This window comes from Ovis canadensis, chromosome 6 (genome assembly GCF_042477335.2).
Source record: "Ovis canadensis isolate MfBH-ARS-UI-01 breed Bighorn chromosome 6, ARS-UI_OviCan_v2, whole genome shotgun sequence".
Classification (NCBI taxonomy): Eukaryota; Metazoa; Chordata; class Mammalia; order Artiodactyla; family Bovidae; genus Ovis; species Ovis canadensis.
The window spans coordinates 121,644,802-121,665,319 of record NC_091250.1 but is presented as its reverse complement, the minus strand read 5'-3'; the positions used below and the strand labels follow the sequence as shown (position 1 = coordinate 121,665,319).

The window sequence follows — 20,518 nt, the reverse complement described above, 5'->3', positions numbered from 1 at the left end:
GGTGCTGGAGGGTGGATTCCTTCTGAGGTGGAGGGAGGATCTGTTCCAGGATCGCCCCGGCATCTGGACCTTTGCCGGCAATCATCGGCTCCCCTCAGCTTGTGGAAGCATCATCTGATCCTGGCCTTCCTCGTCGCGTGGCCTTCTCCCTGCATGCGTGTCTGTGTGCATAAGGACACTAGTCATCCTGGATCAGGGCCCTAAGGACCTCATTTGAACTTGATTACCTCTGTTGTTGTTGTCATTATTGTTTAGTTGCTCAGTTGTGTCTAACTCTTTTGTGACTGCATGGACTATAGCCCACCAGGCTCCTCTGTCCATGGGATTTCCCAGGGAAGAATACTGGAGTGGGTTGCCATTTCCTCCTCCAAGAGGTCTTCCAGACCGAGCAATCTAACCTGCGTCTCCTGCCTTGGCAGGTGGATTCTTTACCACTGAGCCACCAGGGAAGCCTGGTTACCTCTGTGAAGACCCTATTTCCCAAATCAAATGACATTCTTAGATACCAGGGGTAAGGCCTTCAACCTGTCCTTTTTGGAGGACACACTTCAACTCCTCCATTCCCCAGGGGCAGGGACTCTTGTCTCTCCTCTGTGCCCCAGTGCCAGGGCCTCCCACAGTGAAGGAAAGAAAGCTTTGGGAAAGTGTGTACATTCTTTTCATAATTCTAGATGTTACTTTGTCTTACTGACAGTGAGGAGAGGTCATGTAGTACAGGGGTTAAGAGCAAGACTCTGGAACCAGACTGCCTGGACTTAAATGGTGGCTCTGCCTCTGTGTGACTTTTGGTAGACTGCTAAACCTCTCTGAGCCTCAATTTCTGGATATAACAGAGGATGATAGTAGCATACCCTATTAGAATACCCTAATAGCATAATAGAGATATTATGAAGATTAAGTTATTGCAATATATATAAAGGTGTCTAGAGCTATGTCTCATACATTGTAAGTGCTGTAATGGCGTTCCGTAGACAATAATCAAGGTAGCATGGTGTTGACAATAAGGATATCTACAGATCAATGGCATAGAATAAAATACAGAAATACAAAAGATGCCAAAGTAATTTAATGCAAATGATAGTCTTTATTAAGAAATGATGCCATAAAAACTAGATAGTCACATTGGGAAAAAAAAAAAAAAGCAACAACTCTTGTCTCATGCTATAAGCACACAAATTAACTCAAAATTGACCATAGACTGAAACATAGAAGCTAGAATCATAAGACATCTAGAAGAGAACATAGGAGGAAGTCTTTGCAACCTTGAGGTAAGCAACGATTTCTTAAATGGGACACAAGAAGCATGAACCATTTTTTAAAACTGAAACATAATTGTGCAATATTATGTGAATTATTTGGGGCTCCAAAATCACTGCAGATGGTGATTGCAGCTATGAAATTAAAAGACGCTTACTCCTTGGAAGGAAAGCTATGACCAACCTAGACAGTATATTAAAAACCAGAGACACTTTGCCAACAAAGGTCCATCTCATCAAGGCTATGGTTTTTCCAGTAGTCATGTATGAATGTGAGAGTTGAACTATAACGAAAGCTGAACATAGAAGAATTGATTCTTTTGAACTGTGGTGTTGGAGAAGACTCTTGAGAGTCCCTTGGACTACAAGGAGATCCAAACAGTCCATCCTAAAGGAGATCAGTCCTGGGTGTTCACTGGAAGGACTGATGCTGAAGCTGAAACTCCAATACTTTGGCCACCTGATGCGAAGAGCTGACTCATTTGAAAAGACCCTGATGCTGGGAAAGATTCAAGGAAGGATGAGGAGGGGATGACAGAGGATGAGATGGTTGGATGGCATCACTGACTCAATGGACATGAATTTGGGTTGGCTCCGGGAGTTGGTGATGGACAGGGAGGCCTGGTGTGCTGCCGTTCATGGGGTCACAAAGAGTCAGACACGACTGAGCAACTGAACTGAACTGATGTGAATTTTGGTGATGAAGCTTGTTTTTAATTGACCAATTGGATTTCATCAAAAGTAAAAGTAAGAGCTGGGGACTTCCCTGGTGTTCCAGCGGTTGAGAGACCGCCTTACAGTGAGGGGAATGTGAGTTCGATCCCTGGTCGGGGAACTAAGATCCCATATGGCTCTAAGCTCACAGCTGCTGATCTGGAGTGCCACAACTAGAGAGTCTGTGTGCCAGAAGAAGAGATCCCACGTGACGCAGTGAAGATCCCACGTGAGAGATCCCGCATGACGCAGTGAAGATCCCATGCGCTGCAACCAAGATCTAATGCAGGCTAACTAATTAATGAGGCTTTCTAAAAAGCAAAAGCTGTGACTGTTTAAAAGAGTGTTAATGAAATGGGAAGGCAAGTCAGACTGGGGAATATTCACAAAGTACACATTCACATGGGACTTGAATCCAGAGTATGTGAAGAATTCTCAATGATTCAACAATAAGAAGACCAACAACCCCCTTGAAGATCAGAAAACTGAATAGACACTTTACAAAAGAAACTATAAAAAACCACCATGAACAGATGAAAATTTGCTCAACACCAGTAGTCATCAGGGCAATTAAAACTAAAACCCATAATGAGACACCACAACTCACCATAAGGATGACTAAAGTTAAAATGGTGAAGAGTACCAAATGGTGCTGAAGATTTGGAGTAACTGGGACTTTAGTACACTGCTGGAGGGACTTTAAAATGGAAAACAGTTTGGTAGTTTCTTATCAAGTTTTACTCATACAACCTAGCCATTTTCTCATAAATATTTACCCAAGAGAAATCAAAGCACGCATCTACACAGAAACTTGAACACTGATCTTCATAACAGTTTTATTCATAAGAGCCAAACTGGAAATAGCCCAAATGTCTGTCGACTAGTGAATGGAGAAACAAATAGTGGTATATCCATTCAATGGAATACTACTGAGCATTAAACAGAAATAAGTTACAGATGTACACAACACAGATGAATCCCAAAAGTATGTTGATGACCAGTATGGAAATATCATGTCATCTAGACCAATCTAATCTATACTAGTGGGAAGCTATCAGCAGTTGCTTGGGGCCAGGGAACTTTGAAATGACAGAAATGTTCCATATCTTGGTGTGGTCAGTGCTTTATGAGTGTGTAAGTCTCACAAAACTTACCAAACTGCACATTTGAAACAGGTACATTTTATTGAATCTAGCTACACATCAACCTAACACGAAAAAAAGGTTTTCCATTTTTATTGCACCGCTGTGGAGTGGGCAGCAGGTGAAGGCGAATGGCTGATGAATAGATGAGTTACCCTGGCTCAGGGGTCCCCAGAGGGACTGTCTTTAAAGCATCAGGAGGCTAACAGTTCATCCCTAGCTGACACCAGTAGCCTTCAGAGGCTGCTGTTCACCTTGAGTTCATGTCTTCACTAATGATTTCCATGTTGAGTGGAAATACCATGTTTAGTCTAATCCCTTTTGACAGGATCCACTTCAGTGCTATTTAAAGAAGGAGGAAGAGAGCCCTGGAGACTGACCCTGTTTCCCACTAGGATGGAGAGAGTTTCCATCTTTGTTTCACAGACATTTCCTTTGCATCTTCCTAGACCATTTACAAACTGTTTCCAAATCAAAGACGATGTTCCAGCTTTACTTTGGCTTGGGTTCCTGATTCGTGCAGACACTTTAGTGAAAAGAAGCAGCCAGATCCCCCAAAAGCACTTGAATGTTGGCATGATGGTATGAGAGTGGGTCTCGGCTGCTTTGTGCTTGGGGCACACTTGCTGACTGAAATCGATGATTGTGCCTTTAAAGAAACTAAAATAAAAAATACAAATAATGGAAAACATCCAACACAGTGAAGTCAATAACAAGTTCAGGTGTGACAATGCATCAATCTCAGTGTAGCAACCTCAATGTCTCCCAATGACTGTGACGGTTGTCATGGTAACGGCTCTAGTCACTTCTGCGCTCTGTCTCCGGCTGCACTAACTGAATCCTCTAAGATGTTTACGAGGTGAAGCCCACGGATAGCCCAGTTATGAGCAGCCTGCATTTCCAGTGCCAGCTGTAACTTTGGGTTTGACCCCATTAAGCGTAAGAACGATTATGACATCCTTAGGCTGTAGCAGAAACACATTGTACAGGGTGATGAAAATTTCCCAGTGCAGTATTGAAAATCATGGATGCTTGGGAAAGAGTCAAGACTGGATTGGTGACTCAGGGAGTAGGGGTTTGCATCTTCAAGTGTTAGTTAAGTCTTTTAACCCTTTTTTAACTTGGAAAAGTTCATTGTAGGACTTCCCTTGTGGTCCAGTGCTTAAGAATCTGCCTGCCAAGGCAAGGGACATGGGTTCAGTTCCTGGTCTGGGAAGATTCTACATGATACTGTGCAACTAAGCTCTTGCACCACAACTGCGGAGTCTGCGTGCCTAGAGCCCTTGCTCTACAGCGAGAGAAGCCACCTCGCTGAGAAGCCCGTGCAAAGCAACTAGAGACTAGCGCCTGCACTCCACAACCAGAGAAAGCCCATGCACAGCAAAGACCCAGCATGGCTGAAAGCACATTAATTAATCAAATTCCTTTTTCCCTTAATATATATATTTTATTGAAGTATAGTGGACTTACAATGTCTCAGGTGCACAGCAAGGTGATTCAGTTATACACATACACATGCAATATTTTTGAAACTATTTTCCATTATAGGTTATTATAAGATACTGACTATTGTTCCTTGTGCTATACAGTAAGCCTTTGTTGATTGTTGCATACCTATTTTTTAAAATTAGAAATTTAGCCTTCTTTTCAAACTAAGTCAAACAAGTGAAATCAACATGTCATAAATTTTTAGGTGAAAATTCATGAGTTTCCTAAAAAATATATATTATACATATTATATATATATACACAAAAGCTTTTCTATTACACTTGATAAAGGCTTGAGAAAGAACATCCAAAAAAAAAGAGATGGAGAAATTGGCAAACACAAACTAAATGTAATGGGAGCGCTGCATATGAAGTAGAAAAAGTGAAACAACCTAGACGTAAGTAAAAGATACCTGGCTGCTCATTTAAAAAGCTCATTGCAGAAAACTTAGAAAAGAGAAAAATAATAAGTAAAATCACAATCACACATTATTCCCCCAACCACAGTTTGCCATTACCAACTATTTTAGCATCTATTTTTCCAGAATGTATTAGTTTCATAGAGCTGAAATTTACAAAACTGTTGATGTCTATATAGCTTTATGCCCTACTCTTTTCGCTTAAAAGTATATCCTAAAGATTTTTCTGTTATTTTAAATTCTTTGAAAATGTGTGAATCCCTACACAATTGTCATGGAGATGTTCCAGTGTTTATTTAACTAATTCAATTGTTGATGGACCTCTAGATTTCTATTTCCTTAAGAACATGCCTGCCAGGGCAGGAGGCATAAGAGACATGGGTTTGGTCCTTGGGTTGGGAAGAGCTCCTGGGCAAGGGAATGGCTACCCCGCTCCAGTATTCTTCCCTGAAGAACCCCATGGACAGAGAAGCCTGGCGGACTACAGCGAAGAGTCAGACATGATTGGAGCCACTGAGCACATAAACAACACTATGAAGAAGATCTTTGTTCATAAAGTTTTGACCAAATGTCTATTTCCTTAGGATAAATATCCAAAAGGTGAATGACTGAGTTAAAGAACAGAGCTATTTTTCAAACATCCCTGGGCGTGAGAGAGCATTTACCCCACTTTCTTATCTCTGAGGAGCTCTGCGTGACTTTTGACAAATTCCATAATCTCGCTGGACCTCTGATCCCGGGTGTCTCCGATCTCCATCCCCGGACCCAGCTTCCCTCCATGTTGCTCTGGTCCTGGCAGCCCCTCTCAGGTTCTCCCCTTTGATGGACTCAGTTCATGAAAGCTTGGAGAGGAGAGATGACTTAGACGCATGCCCTTCTCTCTCTCTAGAACTTTCCCAGCAACTGCTAATCTTTGCTTCCTCCATGGCTCTCACTGGGCCTGGCTTCTCATGGGGTAAACCTTCCGCCTTCATCTCCCTCTCCTCTGAGAAAGGAGAACCATCATACCTGCCTTATAAAGATAAACCTTCACTCCGTCAGCAAATGTTGGCTCCACCCTACCAGGTGGTCTTCTAGGTTTTGGGAAAACAAAGATGAAACTCCTAGCCGTCAAGAGAGGAGGAGAGTCAGGGTACAGGGAGGAAGGTGCTGAGCATCCAGGTGCATCCGTGCGCTCTTACCAAGTGGAGCTTTGTTTATTCTGCTGGGGAAAATATTAATGTCTTACGGACCAGGAAAGATTATAGATGGTGCCTGCCCTGCCGCCTGCCAGCCTCATGACCTTAACCAGTTTTCCAAAGCCTCTGTGTTGGTTCCTTTACCTATAAAATCAGACAAATAATAGAACCTATTTTAATTTTTAAATTAAAAAAATTTAACTGGTGTATAGTTGATTGACACTGTTAGTTGTGTTAGTTTCTGGTGTATAGCAGAGTGATTCAGTTATACACACACATTCTTTCATGTTTTCCTCTTCCCATTATGGTGCATCACAGGGCACTGAACCTAGTTCCTTGTACTCTATAGTGAGACCTTTTTGTTGATCTATTTTATGTGTAGTGTATCTGCGAATCCCACACTCCCAGCTTATCTCTCTCTCACCTCTTTTCTCCTTTGATAACCATCAGTTTGTTTTCTACATCTGTGAGTCCATCTCTATTTCATTAAGTTCATTTATGTCATATTTTAGATTCCACAGATAAGTGATATTATATGATCTTTGCTTTCTCTTTCTGACTTACTTCACTTAATATGTTAATCTTTAGGTCTGTCCAAGTTGCTGCAAATGGCATTATTTCATTCTTTTTATGGCTGAATAATATTCCATTGTGTATGTATACATATATATATATTTTGAAGTCGCTCAGTCGTTTCTGACTCTTGTGACCCCATGGACTATAGCCCGCCAGGTTCTTCCATCCATGGGATTTTCCAGGCAAGAATACTGGAATGGCTTGCCATTTCCTTCTCCCGGGATCTTCCCAACCCAGGGATTGAACCCGGGTCTCCAGCATTAAAGGTAGATTCTTTACCGCTGAGCCACAAGGGAAGCCCATATATATATATATATATCCATTCCTCCGTTGATGGACATGACACTTGCTTCCTTGTCTTGGCTATTGTAAATAGTGCTACTATGAACATTGGGGTGCATGTATCTTTTCAAATTAGAATTTTCTCCAGGAAAAAAAAAAGGAGATCAAACCAGTCAGTCCAAAAGGAAATCAACCCTGAATAGTCATGGGAAGGACTGATGCTGAAGCTGAAGCTCCAATATTTCGACCACTTGATGCGAAGAGCCAGCTCACCAGAAAAGACTCTGATTCTGGGAAAGATTGAAGACAAAAGGAGAAGAGGGTGGTAGAGGATGAATGGTTGGCTAGCATCACCAGCTCAGTGATCATCAACTTGAGCAAACTCCAGGAGATGGTGAAGGACAGGGAAGCCTGGCGGGCTGCAGTCCATGGGGTTGCGAAGAGTCGGACACAACTTGGCGACGAACAACAAGAACCAACCAGAAAGCTCTGTGCCCAGGAGTGGGATTGCAGGGTCACATGGTAGCTCTATTTTTAGCCTTTTGAAGAACTTCCATGCTGTTTCCCATAGTGCCTACACCAGTTTCCATTCCCGCCAACAGGGTAGGAGGGTAACAAACCACTTCATGAAGCTTCAGTGCCAGTTAAATGAATGAACACATAGAAAGACTGCGCCTGGCACATAACAGGTGTTTGACAAATGGTCATCAGTTTCAATCACCCACACTCACCCACGACCATCAGGAAAGAGGAGCAGCAAAGACACAGCAGCATCAACTGACTCAGGGGCCAGTTAGAGGCAGGAAGCGGGAACTTCTCTGCCCACTCCCACACCAGCGCCGTGCCCTGGGAGTCTACCCACAACACACAGGGTAGAGGAACAGAGAGCAATTGCCCTCCCCCTGCCCACTGGCTCCCTAGGCGGGGGAAGGGCTGGGCAACTACATCCCTTCTGAGGATAAACCCACCCTCCCCGATGAGGAAGATCGGGAGGAAGGTGAAGGTATGGACACATAGCCGGTGCTCACGATTTGTGGCTTTCTTCTCCCTCCTTCTCTGGCTGTGGCCATGGAGGAAGCAGCTGGGGGTCTCCAGGTCAGAGCCATCCTTTAGCCATGCCCCCAGTGTGGTTCCCCAGCAGCATGGGTCCCCTTCACTCGCTGACCATCTCTCTCTGACCCTCACCCAGGGCTTGGTCATCGAGCGTGTGGGACGGAGACCCCTCCTCATCGGTGGCTTTGGGCTGATGGCCCTCTTCTTTGGGATCCTCACCATTACCCTGACGCTACAGGTGAGAGGACATGCCTGTCCTTTCCCCAGGGAGTTCAGGATGGGTGTGGCTTTCGGCCTTGTATTCTGGGACCATTGGCTCGGGAAGTCCATCCAGTCTATAGGCAACCCTTGTAGTGTGGAGTTCCCAAGGGCATCTCAGCTTTGAAGCTGCGGAGCACCCTTGGGGAAAGATGTTAGTAATGGGTCCTTGGACTGGAGTGGGGGCCGGGGAGGAGGAAAGAAGAGACCTGACTTCTGGTCCTGTCGGGAAGTCACTAAATGAGCTGTGTGATCTTGGGCAAGATCTGTCCCCCTCGAGCCTCAGTTTACCCATCTGTGGAATAGAGGAGATTGCACTAGATGTCTCTGAAGATGCCCCCTCCAGCTCTCACGCTCCCACTCAGGGTGGCTGGCACGGCCCTATGAGACTCCTGTGCAATTACCACATTGATGCCCATGGGTACCAGCGGGGGCACTGGAGCCAGCCGCCTAATGGGAATCCTGAATGTCTCACATACCCTCCATGAAACTTTTGGCAAGTCACTTAACCTCTCTGCTCCTCAGGGCCCCGTGTCTAAAATGGGATGGTTACCCTATGCCCAACCCATCCTGACCTCCCCGGGGAGGAGACAGGTGGATCCTCTCACTTGCAGCATGAGGATTAAATAAGACATGCATTTGAAGTGCTGCAAACAGTGCCCAGAGTATAGTAAGTGCTCAGTGAATGGCTGTTTGCAGGGGGAATGGATGGAGCCATAGCTAATTCTTATGAAAGTGGTATCTTTTCCTTTAATGGTGATGAGGAAACTGAGGCATACATCTCAATGAAGAAGCTGCCCAAGCTTCCACAGCTGGGCAAGGGCAGACCTGAGATCGGATCCCAGGATCTTGGGGTTTCCTGCCCCTTGCACTGCTCAGGGAAGCCTGTGTTCACTGAGCATTTACACCATGCCTCAAGCTCATCTCAGCCCTATGGGAAGTGTGGGGCGAGGTCACAGTGGTCAGTAAGAAGTTGCACTTTTCAAAAATGAATCCCTGAATGGAAACCACATGTGATGGTCGCCTGCCAAAGGTCTTAAGGTCCCCACATGTCTAGAGAAAGGCAACGTCAGCGTGCTGGGCTTTCCAGGTGGCATTAGCGGTAAAGAACCCACCTGCTAATGCAGGAGACGCAAGAAACGTTGAGTTCAATCCCTGGGTCAGGAAGATCCCCTGGAGGAAGGCATGGCAACCCACTCCAGTGTTCTTGCCTGGAGAATCCCCATGGACAGAGGAGCCTGGTGGGCTACAGTCCATGGGGTTGCACAGTCGGATACTACTGAAGCCACTTAGCACATGTCTGAGAGACAATACCTTGTCCTTCAAAAAGGAGTTGCTGCTGGGCATGCTTCCTTGGGGTCATGTGCTGGCAAAGACCTTCCTTCCCCACCACCAGACAGGGCTGTCCTGGACAGAGAGTCTCATGGCTCATCGGACCAACCAAGCTGGATGTTCTGGGTCATAGTCTTTCTTCAGAGTGAGTCAGATGTCTGGAAGGGCCACCTGGAGCATGAGAACCCCTCTGGGCCTCACCCTACAAGGTCTCAGAGCTCTTCCCTGCTCAGCTGCCCTCATTTCCTCTGTCGCCCCAGCCCTGCTCCCCAGCAGCTGCCCACAAAAGAGCCTGGCTCTTTCCTCTTCCCAAGGCCCTCCTTGCTCAACTGGCTTCGTGCTTTCTGAGACTCTGGCTTCCTCCTGGATACCCCCTCCTCCAGGAAGCCTTCCCTTACCCTCTGAATGAAGCACCCTCCTCTGTCTTCCCCAGGATCCCAGGGGTAGACCTAAAACACTGCTTTACACACAGCCTTGGCTTTCATTGTTCAGCCATCTCTCTCTACCAATGGACAGTGAGTTGTGGGGGTGAGGACCATGCCCATATCATTTCTACATTTCCACCTCCCAGCAAGGCACCGAGGAGGACCCTGGAATAATCTGTCAGATGGATGGAAGGATAGATGGATGGATGGATGGACAGACGGATGGATGATGGATGGACAGATGGATGGATGGACGGATGAATGGATGGATGGACAGATAGGTGGACAGATGAATGGATGGACAGATGGATGGATGGACAGACAATGGATAGATGGATGGATGGATGGATGGACAGATGGGTAGATCATGGATGGACAGATGGATGGACGGATGGACAGATAACTGGATGGGTGGACAGATGGATGGATGGATGGATGGATGGATGGATGGATGGACAGATGGATGGATGGATGGATGGACAGATGGATGGATGGATGGATGGATGGATGGATGATTCAAGGCACCAGACTGGTGGGCTTATCTTGGCATGGAAGGGCTGTTCTCCCCTCTCCACACTCCCCTCCACCCTGGAGGTTCACACTGGGCTCTCCTGTGCCTCTGTGCCCTTGCCCATGGGGAACCCTCTCCTGGAAATCTTTTCCTTTCCTTTTCCTCTTGCCTGACTTCGGCTCAGCCTTCAAAGGTGAGCACAGACTCCTCTCCTCCCCGAGTCTCTCTTAGACTGGGCCCAGGTGCCCCAGCACCTCCACACATGCTCACCTCTGCTCATCAGGTCCCAGCAGTGGTGGCAGCAGGTTGCCGTCATCACCGTCCAGTCTGCTAGAGCAGAAGCGATTTCCTAAACTTCTCTCCCACCCGGCGTGAAGCCACCACCGCCACCCGCCAGACCAGTGACAGCCCCTCCAAGCATATTTAACAACATGAGTTAACTCATCTCACACCTTGTCAGGCCCACAGAGGGAGAGATAGAGTGTTTTATATGATAATAGAGATTGGCTTAGAGAAAATTTAAAGTGAAATTGCCTGTAAAATTTTCTCATATTGCCTGCTTCCAACTAAGCCCTCAAATGGTGTTATTCATTTCTCTACCACTTATATGCTGTGCATGAGCAGTTGCTCAGTCGTGTCTGACTCTTCGAGACTCCATGGACTGTAGCCCACCAGGCTCCTCTATCCATGGGATTTCCCAGGCAAGAATACTGGAGTGGGTTGTCATGCCCTCCTCCGGGAGATCTTCCCGATCCAGGGATCTCCTATTTTGGCAGGCTGATTTTTTACCACTGCACCACCTGGGAAGGCAAATGCTGGGACTTTGCTAAATGCTCACAGGTGTCATGCCATTTCACTGTGACATCTGTATGAGAGACGGAGGGAATGGCTTAGGAGTTATCATCATCCCCACATTATGGATACTGAAACTGAGGCTCAAAGATGTAAAGCGACCTGCCCGAGGTCTCGCAGGTGGATTAAGGAGCTGGGGGCAGGGGTGGTACACAGGTCCACCACCCATGACCGCTTCCTCATCTGCCCAACTGCTCTCTCACAGGACCACGCACCCTGGATCCCTTACCTGAGTATCATGTGCATTCTGGCCATCATCGCCGCCTTCTGCAGCGGGCCAGGTAAGGCTCTCTTCCTCACCTGCAGGCCTAGGGATTCACGATGCCACCAGGGTAGGGTGTTCTCATTGTACGGATGTGAAGCTTGTGGTCTGAGGAAGGGCAAGGGCCACTGGGAGTGGAGGGGGAATAGAGAGTCCCCGCCTGTTTAAATGCAGTGATTGTCTTGGTTTCCATCCAACTGATGGTCGGTAACAAGCTCACTCAAAGATGCGTAGATGGTGACATACTACAACATAGCGACCTTTAACAACTGGGAGAGCTGGGAGCTGGGATGAATGAAAGATGCTCAAGTTACAGTCTGTGCCCACAGAGAGGCTACAGTTTCAAATGGAAGGTATAATGATATAATAATGCAATGTCTAGGATTTATTCACCACTGATTGTGTGCTGTGCTTGGCCAAGCATTTGATGCCCATTAACTCATTTAAGGCCCGTGACAGCTCTAGAGAAGGCAGCGGAGGGAAGCTGCTTGCCTAGAGCGGGCAGTGATGGAATCACCCAACCCCTAGGTCCTAACCCCCACCTGTCACTGTCCCTGCATGAGTGTCTAGTCTGAAGTGTTCTGAGCCCCAGTTTACCCAGGATCCAGCTTCAGCCTCAGCTCTGCCATTTCCCTAGTGGGCAGGTCCTCTGCTTTTCCAGGGCCTCAGATGGTCAGGCAGGTGAGACTAGGGCCCCTGCCATGCTTGGCTTAGGGGCCTGTGTCCCACAGCGGCCCTGTCAGAGACCACGCTGGGGCTGGGAAGGTGTCTCCAGGCAGTTCTGATGATCGCAGAGCTCTCTCCCGGTGTCCCTGCTGTGGTTCTCCTTCGGGTTTCTCTGTTGATGAAAACATTTCCATCAGAACAAATGGACCTGAACTTCTCTTTCTCCCTTTGTGCTGATTTTCATGGGCCATGATGTTCCCTGTCCTGTCACGTTTATCCCCACCAGGGACAACAGAAGGCTGCAGTGAGATGGTGGGATGGGCCGTGGAATGACTGGCGGGGGTGGAGTTTCAGACGTACATACGCGTGTGCGCATGCGCACACACTGTGCGGCAGTCATGAGACGGCTGGAGGAGCAGGAGGTATCTTCCAGGGGACGGGGCCAGCTAACGACAAGAGGACGAACAAGGAGCCCAAGAAGCAGTTAAAGGAGATTCAAGGAGAATATGCTCCATCTCACGGGGCCTCCACCCACCCAGCCAGCTGCACATCAGGGCCCCTGGAGGTGGGCAGCTGGTGGCTCCATGCAAGGCCAGGGGACCGTGGGGAGGAAACCCAGGGTCCGTCTTTGCTCTCATGGGGCTCATAGACTAGTGTGACCATCTTACCCAGGCTGTCACCTGCCCAGTGAGGCCTGTCCTGACCACTTAATCTAAAATCAACACACACGTACACAAACACATAAGTACACACACACATGCATCTGCACATGCATACACAAAGTATACACATATGCGTACACAACAAGCATACACAAACACAAACATATACCTACATACAAGTACACACATGCACACACATACATGCACATACAAGTGCACACACACTCATGCACACACACATGCACACACAAAGTATGCACACACATGCGCATATGCCAATATACACACACACAAGCACACACATACATGCACACATGTACATACATGCACACACAAAATATACACAGACTCATGTATACACAAGCATACACAAAGTATACACATATGCATACACAACAAGCATACACAAACACAAACATATACCTACATACAAGTACACACATGCACACACATACATACACATACAAGTACACACACTCATGCACACACACATGCACACACAAAGTATGCACACACATGCGCATATGCACAATATACACAAACACACACACAAGCACACACATACATGCACACATGTACATACACGCACACATGTACATACATGCACACACAAAATATACACAGACTCATGTATACACAAGCATACACAAAGTATACACATACACAAACACAAACATATGCACAAGTATCCACATGCACACACACATACACATACATGGATACGGATACACAAATGTACACGTGTGCACACACAAGCCACAGTCACTCACGTACACACACATACCCTCGATCACATCATCCTGGTTTACTTGCTTCTCAGCCTCTCTCCCTGCCCCATCTGCTCACGGTATTCTCAGATGAGGATTTAACGCAGGGATTGCCAATCTTTTTCTGTAAAGGGCAAGACAGTAAATGTTTTCCAGGCCCCACAGCCTCATGGCCACTCTGCAGCTCTGCAGTGGTAGTGCAGATGCAGCCACAGACAGTGTGTAAATGAAAGATGACACGGCTGTGTCCCGAAGATACCTTATTCACGAGAGCAGGTGGCAGGCTGGGTGTGGGCTGAAGGCTGTGGTCCGCTGATGTCTGTTTTAGTATGTCTCCCTTGATCTAGAAAATAAGCTCTGAAAGAACCTGTTTGTGGTTCATTATCTATCTTATCCTCAGAGCTCAGAAGGGAGCCAGAACAGGCACTGTCACGGCTAGAGCTCTTCCAAGAAGGGGACAAGTCACCCCTAAAGTGACTTGGTTAAATGCAGAGGCCGTGGCTCAGGGCTCCCCTGGCCCCATCTTGCCCCTTGCCCCACCCTGGCCTCACACACAGAAGCGGTCAGGCATTAAGCTCTCATGATTACACGGAACGTCTCTCACACATCACCCCCAATCTGCATGATAGGCTTGAAATTAGGATTAACTGCTCCTGTTTACAGAGGAGAAAATAAGCCCAGAGAGGTTACACGGAAAATTTTGGAGTCAAGATTGGAACCCAGATCTTTAAAACCTGCACTCTTTCCACCCTGTTGCGGAGGATAGCAATTCACATCCATGCACTGTTCTGAGCTTTTCCGGCACATTCCAATCTCTGATCTCTGTCCCCTGACCTAGTCCTCACACCAGTTCTCTGATAATAATAACATTTATTGAGCACTTACTATGCGCCAGGCCCTGTTCTGTGTTTGAATGCTCATAAACATCCTGTATGAGTATTAGATAACACAGAGTCAGGTTGTCAAAATGGTAACAATCAGGGATTTCACTCAGACTCAAACTTGACCAATAATTCTCAGGATACTAGTCATCATAAGATGTAGGTGAAGTTTAAAGCCATCAGCACGGCTCCCTAGATTCTTCCTTGAAGATTAGAGTGCACTCTGGTCCAGATTAAACTCCCAGGGCTCTGAATAACACATGCAGGACAACACACATCCAGAAACTATTTTATTCGTGAAGCATCTTCATTTTCACTTTGATAATTACACGGCGGACACTGACATTTTCCAGTGAGCTCTCGCCATAGCTATACATCCCATTCTAAATAAACCAGGTAAAGCATCCTGAAAGCATTTGTACATAAGGACTCTCTTATCTTTCTGCTACAAGTACCATTATGGGACTGGATTAGCAAGTTTATAAACAGAATGGACCAGGTTATTATTTTTTCTCTCTTTTCCCTCTCCCTATCCCAGCTGTACAAGGTGAATTACAGGTAAGCCGTAAAACCTTCCCTTCCCAAACTAATTTTATATCCTTTTTATAGATGAAAAGCAAAAATCTTAATCTTTTCCCCAAGCCTCATAGCTAAGAGGCGAGTACTGGATTAGAGTTGACACCACCATGTTCTAGGATCTGTAATCTTAACTCTGACCTATGAACGTGGTTACCACTTAGTGGCTAAACAACAGCAATGCATATGGTCATTACTCATTACTGCTTGCTAAAAGGTGGGTGGAATTAGGCCCACTGGGAAACTGACCTGCAGGACTGACACAGAGAATCTGGGACAAGAGAGGAAGCTTCTGTCTTTATCCTCATGTGATAGGTCTACTCTGCGTTATCATGCATCAGTCCTGTTGGTGTCAGTTCAGAAAGGTATAATTTGCCATTTGTATCTAGTTGTCAAATGTCCGCGGCTGAAGGTGAATTCAGAGCACTTTGATTTTCATGGTTTCCAGCTGTTCTTGCTTCAAACGTTATCTGTACACACAGGTCAGGAGCAGTCTTTCTTCTTTGCCTCAAACTCACATATCTAAATCATAGCACCTATTGTTGACACCAAGGCCGTGTGACACATACAGACCTTCACAGTGAGGTGGAACAGAACATGGGGATGCTTTCAGAGCTCCCAGGGGACCTCAGAGATCCTTTGGCAGATGAGAAACTGTGCCCAGGAGCTGGGATGAATTAGAACTAAGGCATCCTAAGTTCGTGAAAGAACAGAAAAATTTTCAGTCCAGTTACTCATTGGAAGCTTAAGCTATGCTTTCCCTGCCAAGAAGTCCTCTGACTATGACTTGATTGCTTCTACTGATGGGGAACTCTCTACCTAACAAACCAATGCTGTGGTCCAAAGTCAGGGAACTTATGGCTTGTGGGCCAAATCTTGCCCATGGCCTATTTTGTATGAATGAGCAAGGAATGGTGTTTACATTTTAAAGGGAAAACGGGAAGAACGTGTGACAGAGACCATCTGCAGCGGGCTAAAAAGCCTCATGTATTTCCCATCTGGCCTTTTTTCAGAAAAAGTCTGCCACCCCTTCTAGAATCCCTCAGTTCTGACCTTTGGAAGAAGGGAGAGTGAGCTAGCTTATGAGGGAGGGAAAGGTAAATTTCAATACAGCAGAAATGCCAGGATATAAAAGGAGGTGAATAGCAAAGGAACCACAAATAACCCAGCCAGGCCCGAGCAGTGATCCTCAAACACTGCTGAATCACCTGGGAAGCTTTCAAAAGTCCTGATGGTCAGGCTGCATCCACAGCCAACCAAGCCCTAATCTGAGGGTGGGACCCAGGCCACATTTTCTAACACTCCCATGTGATTCCAGCTTGCAGCCAAACTTGGAAATCCCTGGGCTAGAGCCATCTTTCCCAACTCTGGCTGAAAGCATTACAATTCCCTGAGGGGCTTAGAGAACTACAGTGAATGCTGATTCGGACCTTACCTGACGCAGGCTCCATTGGACCTCCAGGGTTGAACCCAGTGAGAACCTCTGTCCAAGATGGGTTGGGGGTGGAGGCATAGCCCAGGACCAGTTGGAAGTCAGTGAGCGGCCGGAGGCAGGTCCAGGGGCATTGCATTAAGATTTACTCTGAGCTCCAGAGAGGTCTGTTGGGGGCGGGGTGGGGGGGGTGGATATTTAAGCATGAACTTCACGGGGCAGGTTTGCTGTGAGAAGAGCGGATCTGGAAGGCAGATGGATGGGAAAATATATGCAGCCAAGTGGCATGAGCCAGGGGCCAAGTGGGAAACCCAGGCTACAGGAAGTGAGGGCCAGACTAGGGCAGTGGGCCTGGGCAGTGCCACCTGGCAGGGATCCCATGGACATGGGCCCTGGGCTGAGTCAGGCCACTGAAGGGAAGCCCCACATCCCCGAGTGGGATTTGAGCGCTGTTTTGTTTTGTTCCGGTAACAGCTGTTCTCCCAGGAAGAACAGTGAGTGCTGACATGATCTCTCCATGGACAGATTGGCCTTCTTCTCCGTCCACTTAAACAAAGATGCTAAATTGAACCCATCTGCAAACCTGCCTGAAAGGCCTTCCTGACCCAATCCACAAAGCTCTGCCTTCTGTGCTTTCCCCCAAGCTCTCGCCCTTGTTGCGATGACCTTGGCTCCCCTCCCAACGTTTGCAAATGCTGCTTTCTCGTGATCATGACTGTGTGCTGAGTTCCAGGGATTTTAGACTCTGCTCTCCATCAGTGTCTGGGAGGCTCCCTAAGGAGAGGTCCAGGTGTACCCCCCAATCTTGGATCAGCTGTTGGTCCCTACTCTCTGCTCCCCTAGACACCCCCATGTTCACCCAGCAGCTGGGTGTCACCCACTCCAGCTACTGTAGCCACGAGATTGACCAGGGCTTAGAAACTTCACTTGGACTCACATTGACAGCACATAGCTTAAGCCCCCGGGGAAATTACCTGTCCAAGGGGCACTGCCATTGGGATTGTGAGATCACGTTGCATCTTCCTAAGTGGACAGGAAGGAACAGGTCCCCAGAGGAGCTGCCCTGGGAAAGCATGGCTCACAGCCGATGGGAGATAAATGGCCAAGGGCCTCCCAGGCAGCCTGCCCCTCCATGATTAAATGAAAAAAAAATTATCTTCCCAGGAGAGAAGCTGTACGTTTGCCCAGGGCAGCTTCTGTGGTGAGTGGATCAATGCAAGGAAACTTGACAGGGAGGTGAAATTAGGTGAAGGGAAAGAAAGAAAACAAGAAAGGCAGTTTCCTGCTACATATTTTATTTGTGTGCATAACCCCAAGGCAGTGGCAGAGAGGCCTAATAAATGAGGCACAGAATAAAAGAGCTTTATCTTTGAGGGAAAGGAGATGATCCTCAAAGCATGTCAACTGCAGTTTGAAAAGTCTTACGATGAACAGACTCTGCCGGCTCTGAGTTCAGCCCTCTAAGGGCAGTTTACCAGGCAGTGAAGAGGACTGATGCACCCTGGTCCACATAGCAAGATGAAGTTGATCACTGTTCGTATAAATGGGTGCATCAGGATCTGATCTGAGCTTTCCAGAAGGCTTGTGCTGTCCTGATGAGGGAGTATGCCAAGTGCCCAGGGAGCATGTGATGATGTTTTAATGATGTTAGTTGCTCACTCGTGTCCAGCTCTTTGCGACCCCAAGGACTGTAGCCCACTGGGCTCGTCTGTCCGTGGAATTCTCCAGGTAAAGTAATTAACCTCCAATTAAAATAAATAAATTTATATTTAAAAATAAAAAATAATAAAAAAGAATACTGGAATGGGGTTGCCATTCCCTTCTCCAGGGAATCCTTCCAACTCAGGGAACCCAGGTCTCCTGCATTGCAGGCAGATTCTTTACCATCTGAGCCCCCAGGGAGCCCATGCCCGACTTGAAAAGGGGACACCTCTATCCATCACAGTGATGTAATCTGAAAAGACTGCCTGCATGTACCAACCCTTGCAGGGACCGTGGGGATCTCTGCCCGCCCCACACTCTCCCTGCTTTCCAGCCGCTTGGAGCTGCTGGAAGCTGCCCCATGCTACTCCTGCGTCTTTGACTTTACACACCTGTTCTCCCATCTAGGACCCACCCTTATTCATTCCCATTGTCAAGTGAAAAACAAACAAAAAAAAATGCACAGTGTCAAGAGTTGTGAGTTGTTATTTGAGACAAAATGAGGACTGTAGCCCAGGAGACAGCATCTCAGATAGCTCTGAGAAACTGCTCCAAAGAGGTGGGGGGAAGGTCAACATATGTGTGATTTTGGTGAAGGGGGAGTTCATGCGATCTTTGCACAAGTTTTCTGCTCGTCAGGAGGAGCTATTGTCACCATGAAAGGATGAAGTGCTTTTCTAGATATGAGGAGATGTAAGAATTGGGCTCATAAGATGAGTTTCTGAAACCATCCAACCGTCTGAAGACCTGTCCTGCCAGTTTTTTCCAGAGCACAGAGTGCGTCATTTCTGATCTCCAGCCTAAACTTTCAGGGGATGTTGAAGGTCAGCAGCTGCTGCAGCTTATGATTTAATCCTTGCAGAGGTAGATGGCAAGTGCCAGTCTGGCACAATCCATCTGAGGAATGGCTTCTCATCTTTAATAAATCAGCCCAGGGACCTGCCTGGTGGTCCAGTGGTTAAGACTTTGCTTTCCAATGCAGGGGGCTTGTGGGTTCCATCCCTGATTGAGGAGGATCCCACATGCCTCTCACTAAAAAGCCAAAACAGAAACCAGAAACAATATTGTAACAGATTCAATAAACACTTTAAAAAAAGATCCACATCAAAAAAAAAAATCTTTTAAAAATAGTTGTCCGCTCACACTGACCCTTGAACTTTTCTTAAAACTAGAGAGCTCCTCCTCTGTGTCCCTCAGCCCCACCCCCTAGACTTGCTGCTAATTTCACCCTCTCCACGCCCTATTACAATGGCTGAGGCTGCTCAATTTCCTCTAATATCTGGAAATAGCAGAGACCTTGTTTCCATCACTTCTGTGTTCCAGGCACCAAACACAGGGCCTAACAACTGGTTAGCACTCAATACGCGATTGTATTTCTCATGCATTCATTCAGCACTCACTCATGGAGTCCCTACTGCGTTTTCCAATACCAAATGTCCTGTTTCCCACACCCATCTTCCAGTTCTCTAACATCAGCTGCATGTCCAGCAATTCAATCCAGTTCTGACACTCTCTAACCCAGAGTGAGCATGGACTCCCCAAATTAAGGGTTCAGCCCCACAAGCCTTCCCCCATCTCAGACACCAGCTGCAGTTGGGGTCACCAGGTAACTGCAGTTCTGCCTGGCCGACTATGACCCAGGGGCTCCCAAGAGCAATCCCCTCAGGCTCAGTGTTTGCAAGAATGACTCCCAGAGCTCAGGAACATGCTCTACTTAAAACAGCTCACTCTAAAGAGGTGCACAGCAAAAGGTATGGGGAAGTGGGTATGGAGCGTCCATGCGCTATTGGGGTGTACACCCTTCCCAGACCCTCTGTGAGTCCACCAACCTGCACACTCCCTACCCCATCCTTTAGAAGTTTCTGTAGTGTTTCATTATGTGGGCATGACCAAGTCAATCATTGGCCATAGATGACCGAACTCAATCTCCAGGCCCTGGGCCCACATGAGAGAGGCTCATTAGGAAAAACACACTCCTTCATGTTATGGTACGCTAAGCCACTCCAGCCGTGTCTGACTCTTTGCAACCCTATGGGCCGTAGCCCACCAGGCTCCTCTGTCCATGGAATTCTCCAGGTAAGAATA

The 20,518-nt window shown here is 47.1% G+C and overlaps 1 protein-coding gene across 1 annotated transcript in view; it reads left to right on the top strand.

The window, feature by feature from the left end:
• SLC2A9 (solute carrier family 2 member 9) overlaps positions 1–20,518 on the top strand; it is a 219,957-nt gene that overhangs the window by 134,893 nt on the left and 64,546 nt on the right. The window contains exons 9-10 of the mRNA XM_069595056.1: positions 8,245–8,346; positions 11,692–11,767. Of these exons, the coding sequence (XP_069451157.1) occupies positions 8,245–8,346; positions 11,692–11,767 (178 nt within the window). The remainder of the gene's footprint in view (positions 1–8,244; positions 8,347–11,691; positions 11,768–20,518) is intronic.